This window comes from Anneissia japonica, unplaced genomic scaffold, assembly GCF_011630105.1.
Source record: "Anneissia japonica isolate Jap-2015-1 unplaced genomic scaffold, ASM1163010v1 scaffold287892_len502923_cov169, whole genome shotgun sequence".
In the NCBI taxonomy this organism is placed as follows: Eukaryota; Metazoa; Echinodermata; class Crinoidea; order Comatulida; family Comatulidae; genus Anneissia; species Anneissia japonica.
The window spans coordinates 88,368-94,393 of NW_022743765.1; the positions used below are offsets into that span (position 1 = coordinate 88,368).

Consider the following 6,026-nt stretch of genomic DNA (forward strand, 5'->3'; position numbering starts at 1 on the left):
TAATCAAGGTGATCTTTTTGTAAGTCATCAAGGGTGAGAGGGCTCAACCGGTTGGGAGCAAAATAAACAAGAGGTGTTTTGTACAGTATGGTAATAGAAAGAAGGCCAAACCCGACAAATAAATATATACCACTCATTAATTAGAATGTGGCATTATGATAGTTTAAACGTAATTCATCCGCGATTTAACTTTAAATTGCGATTTATTTTTTGATGAGTTGGTATGGACTTGTGGTGGAAATTCACTCTTAATACCTGTGTATAAGGGATTTCAACGCTTTATCGATTGATTTGCAAAATGAAGACAGGTATATTGATCCTTGAGTGTGAACAAAAAGTTTTGATATCTTTATTGCAAACATATTTCTTTGAGGTTTGCATGGCAAGTATCATTAACGAAAGCATAACAACTTCCGGTACACCATGTGTAATAAATGGTTTTTGAAAAAAAAAACACTGGTTGGTTGTCGCGAGGTTTCGATGAGATTTCTCTTAACGTAATCAGGAGAAAGATAACAGATGACTTCTGCTTGATCTTAAATAGAGATGGTGATCATCGGTGATCTATTGTTTTTCTTGAAACAAAGAAGATGTGACGAGAGGTTGATTGAAGTAAGAAAGCCGGATAGCGTACATTCATCGTGACTATTGTCTTCCAATGACAAAGATAAATGATAATGGTAATTGTGAGGACTATGCCTGGCAGGCTCATAATTTACAGGTCACAATCCCGTACAAATAAAATAAAAACAAACATTACTTGTAAACAAATAAACTGGTGGAATTCCACCGAAATTTTGAAGTGAAGATGGTTTAAATAACGATAGATTTATTATTTAGTACATTTAATGATGTATTACCAACATTTTTACAAACAAATTAGGTCTACATATTTTTACACTTAAAACAAAATTATTTAATTTTTCACAATTTTCAACGAAAGCTAGCTGTCAACTTTAACATATTTCCTATGGAAATCAAACTGATGTAAAATTTTAACTCTTTTTTAATTTAGAAGTTTACATTCATGAACATCTGAGGTGGACTAGTCTATCCAAATATTATTTCACAAAGAATATCAATTGACTGGTAATAAAAAATTGAATTAGGCACTTTTTCCCCTCTGAATATTTTGATTTCTCTTTATAACACATTTATCCTACCTTATTTTCAATATGGTAATATTGTTTGGGATGCAGATCCAACATTGATAAATTAACTAACTTACAATCGTTAGCTAGAATTATTTCATTTTCTCCATATAGATCTTCATCTGAATTTTCAAATGTCTAGGTATATTATAATTAACGGATATTCATAATGGATGTATGTTAATGTCAAAAAATACAAAAACAAAAACAAAAACAAAAACAAAAAAGGAAAAAAAAACCCTCCTAACATTTCCATCACAATGAAGCCTAATACTGAGCGACATTGAGAGGAAACACCATCTGGATACGATTTCCTGAAATAGTGAATATGAGGTAAACTGAGTATGTATATAGAACAATTATAACAAGCTTATTCAATCACACGACTGCTAAACATCACGTGTGAACTGTTTGGTGAGGTGTGATATTTGTCGTTGTCAAAACAATCTGTATATAAATACATTCACTCCATCTCAGCAGACACACAAGTCGGGAATGCTGATATTCATTTCATCGACAGGATAACATTTTGATAAATTAAAAAAATCGAAACTATGCGTTTTTATGCTTGTTTTGTAACTCTGTGCTGTGTTGTTAGTATTTGCAGTGGTCAGGAATGCTGTAATAATCATGACATCTACACTCATACTACCGGTATGTATTATGGTAGTGTTACAGTCGAATTTTCTTAATTGTATTATTATGGCTATAGTATAATTTGACTATTTTGTTAAGTGGCTTGCACAGAGCCAGTTAAATGTTAAATAGAAGAAAGGAGGTACTAGTACATTACCTAATATATCCTTTATAAAATTCCAGCTGTTATATCAAATACATTCACATGCCCAATACAACTGACTCGTTCGCTCTCGCGCGGCGGTCTGCTAGCACTTTATCTCGTAGGGTTCTCGAACTCTGACCCCCAAAAGGCGTTGCTGATACATGACTAGTAGGAAAAATCATATCCATTGACGAAATGCCTCCCTTCCAATTAATAATTTGTTTTAACAAAATAGAGGTTAAAAAGAAATTTATATTCAAGTTGTTAGCTTGTGAGCGCTATTCCGGCCATCTATAAATGTGCTATAATCATAATTTTTTTAATGCTTTGTCCTAACTATGGTAGCGGAGCTAGCCTATACCCTCCAATTTTAAAAAATAGACACCCTCTATTTCAAATTCGTGGATCTTCCACTAATTTTAAGTCGTCTATTTCAGTGTTAAAATATTTAGAATTACAATGTCTAAAACTCATATCAGAATATGGCCACCGACCAGGACTAAAAAAATCCCCCAGTCCTAGAGAACCACAGGGCTCCATCCGAAGTGTTACACTATTGGACACATTGAAACTGGTAAACTGAAGACGTTGCTTAATTTAAATAACGCGGTGGCTTTACGAAAATTCGTAAACATTATTCTATGTGAGCCTAATGCAATGCATATGTAATCGTATGGCTAGCAAATGTGGTGTTATGATCCCTCGAATCCCTCCCCCTCCTTTTCTGAGAGGCAAATCACCATTCTGCCCTACTTAGGCATATTTTAAAGCCACAGCTGTATGCAGAATTTTTGGTTTTAGAAGCACAAAGAACCACTTTTAATAAGTGTTTGTTGTGCTTTGCATAATACAATAGTTCGCTTTTCTGTGTTAGAAAGGATCGGTGGTTATATTAAAAATGGACATCTTAGCATATTTGAGGAGATTGCTATCTCAGTGATGGACTATAATCAGTCTCGTTTTCTCCTCAACAAAACAATCGATGGAGATTCAAATTTTATGCTCTTTGAAGACCACATCCAGGTAAGTAGACTTTGATAAATATATAAATAGTCTTTAATTAAAAGAATAAAATAAATAAAAAAAAAATTGGGTAAAAAAAACAGAATAAATAAGGAAAAATTCATCAAATATAAAACCGAACGAGTGTATTATATATTATATATATACATATATAAATCATCAAAGAAAGGTAAATACAATGTTTGAATAAAGGACAATAATATATCTTGTAGCATAGCTCTTTACAAATGTAGTCCTATAAATAAATGAATAGTCTAGCCTCGACAGCAAGAGGTCGCAGGTTCGAATCCTGAGAGATAGGGGCAGGTTTGAGGGGCGGCGCCTACGACGCGCCCACCTCCCCCTCCTTTACATCACCATTTTTTTTTTTTTTTTTTTTTTGAGATAATTGAATGGATACACAATGACATAGAAAGGTTGATTCTGTGTCACATCGCGCAAGGCATAGCTACAAAGACAGTTGAAACGCAGATGCACCAGCATGGAAACCTTCGTGCAATCAATCACTCTCTATCAAGGTCGGCAGGTATGTGCTGTCAGACAACCCCATGCACAGTGACCACAGTACACTGATATGTGTGCACATCTTTATTGACGACACCCCTTCAGTAGACTTACTATTTTAATAAAGTACAGGTTTTGTGTAGACAACATTTGACACTTTTGCTTCCTTATTATTTTTAAGTACAGTACCTGATTTAATCATATTGTGTAATTTACTAATCTAATTGACATGAAACAAAGTAGGCCTACCTAAACCTAGGGCCTAGGCCTATTTCTAGTTGCGGATTTAGGAGGGATGGCCCGTAAGGGGCGTACTTCCCCCCCCCCCTATTTTTTTGCAAAAAGAAATTACACCCACAGTGTTTAAGTCTTCTTTTCCTACCAAAAACACCATATGAGAGTGCTAATTCATAAATCCACTTGGTGAGAAATAGAACACTTGTAATTTAATCAATGTTAATACTGTATACAGTAGCGGATTTTGTTGTTTGACGACTTTTTTAACGGATTTTGGATATTAGTTTTTCTTTTTGCTGATTTTGTGATTTTTATGCTCAATGTTGCTGAGAAACTTCATCATGTTTTCTAGAAGTGAAATTTCTCTTTTGAAATAGTGTACATTTATTAGCCTTTGCATGCTGTCAAAGATTATGTTTGAGATGTTCGTGGAAGAGGCGCTAAAACTATTTCTAATTTAATGACACATGTCATAGTTGCATATTGCAGGTACCATGTATATTAAAATTTCTTTTAAAAGACATACACATATTTTTTATTTTTTTTTATTTGTTACTGAAAAATACCATGCTAGATAGTCAAAATCAACTCAATACAACCTCATATTCCTCAAAATGTGCTGGGCTTCAAGGGGACTTTGCGCCCGTGAACCCTCACCAAGAGACTCTGCCCCTGGACCCCGCCGGGGGCCCTAGGCTGCCCCACTAGCCCCCAGCCTAAGGCTGCTCGCTTCGCTTGCAGATTGCGCCCCCCCCCCTTCTCTGGCAGGCTGGATCCGCCCCTGCCCTCAGTGCTTGTAACTTGGTTGGTCGTACATCTTTACTTTGGCGCCCCCCCCCCCATCCTTTTGCTAAGTCCTGTATCCGCCCCTGAGAGGCATTTTATTACACAATTTTTTTATTCATTTCATTTATAGGACTACATACGTTGAGAGCTGTGCTACACGATGCCTAAAGTTCTTTATTCAAACACTGTATTTACCTTTCTTTGATAATTTATATATGTTTAGGCCTATTAGTAGACAACAATAAGATGGTTAGCAGCACGTGTGTTTCCAGCTATATATCAAGCCTGATTAACACGAGAGCCCTAGTATTTGGATCGGGAGCTAACCGTTAGCGCTAACCGTTAGCACCTGTGTGAGAACGCACGATCGGTTAGCACTATAGATCGTTGGCGTTATACGGATACCCTAACGGTTAGAAAGCGCTATCGGTTACCAAGTTGAGGGCGTTTCTATCAACAACCAATCACACGTAATGGTTTACAATTTGCATTTCCTTATTATTTCCTTATATATATATATATATAGACAAATAAACATGAAACACTGGGTTAAAGACTCAACATTTTATTGCACTACAGGCTGTTTCATGAGGGGTACCTCAATCATCAGGTGCTAGTCTCTGAGTGAAGGAATAATGAAGTACAGTACATAGATTGTGACAGTTTATCAGAACAAAAGTATGTTAATTACCAAGTGATTAAGTCTCTATTGTTTAGATGGATAAAAGAAAGCCTACAGGATTAAGTAGTATATCTTAAAAAGAACTCGCGTCTATGTCTACATGAACTGAATAATTCGTTCCTTTGATTTAGAGTACAAATTTCGGGTTGGCATATAATAAAATACTTCTCTTGTATACAAAGGTTGCATCGTTTGGTAGAGTTAGAATATGATTTACATTTAGATAATATACGCCATTTAATTTTGTACTTTATTTTATCTTCTTTAAGCTTCCAAACATATTGGCTAAGTGTAGTGTTATTCTTGTATTTATCATTACGGAATGAGCATGTATGCCCGTTGTATCTACTTTTAAATGTATTTTCCGTAAGAACAATATATGTTTCAACTTAATTATTGTCGTCCCTACTAATTGTAGCTTGGTATACTACGCTGCTACTTAGACATTTCCCAGATAGTGGGCATTCATTATGGTTTCGGCAATTGCATAGCTTGCAGTTGTCTTCTGCCTTGTCATTTTTTAGTATGGTTTTATTATGGGCAGAGATTATAGATCCTATATTAGGCTTGCAGCTATAACTTAACAGTGTTCCTATTAAAAATCTTTCTTAATACATGATTTTGTGGAAAACAATCATCTATAATTCTAAGGAATACGTGGCCAATTCTAGTTTTTACATTACTACTGTAGGGTGGATTAAACCAAATAACGTTCCTTTTTCTTTTCTTCTTGTTAGTGTGAGTGTTAATAGAAGGGTTATATTTTAGTTCATATTCAAACCCGCTTTGTACTGTACTTCATTATTCCTTCACTCAGAGCCTAGCACCTGATGATTGAGGTACCCCTCATGAAACAGCCTGT

At 35.3% G+C, this 6,026-nt stretch overlaps 2 protein-coding genes across 2 annotated transcripts in view; one reads left to right on the top strand and one right to left on the bottom strand.

Annotated features, from left to right (window-relative positions):
- Positions 1-2,062, bottom strand: part of LOC117119537 — a 22,517-nt gene extending 20,455 nt beyond the window's left edge. The window contains exon 1 of the mRNA XM_033264362.1: positions 1,945-2,062. The gene's annotated coding sequence lies outside the window, so the exon portion shown is untranslated. The remainder of the gene's footprint in view (positions 1-1,944) is intronic.
- LOC117119536 overlaps positions 1,635-6,026 on the top strand; it is a 21,666-nt gene continuing 17,274 nt past the window's right edge. The window contains exons 1-2 of the mRNA XM_033264361.1: positions 1,635-1,805; positions 2,807-2,955. Of these exons, the coding sequence (XP_033120252.1) occupies positions 1,706-1,805; positions 2,807-2,955 (249 nt within the window). The 5' untranslated portion in view covers positions 1,635-1,705. The remainder of the gene's footprint in view (positions 1,806-2,806; positions 2,956-6,026) is intronic.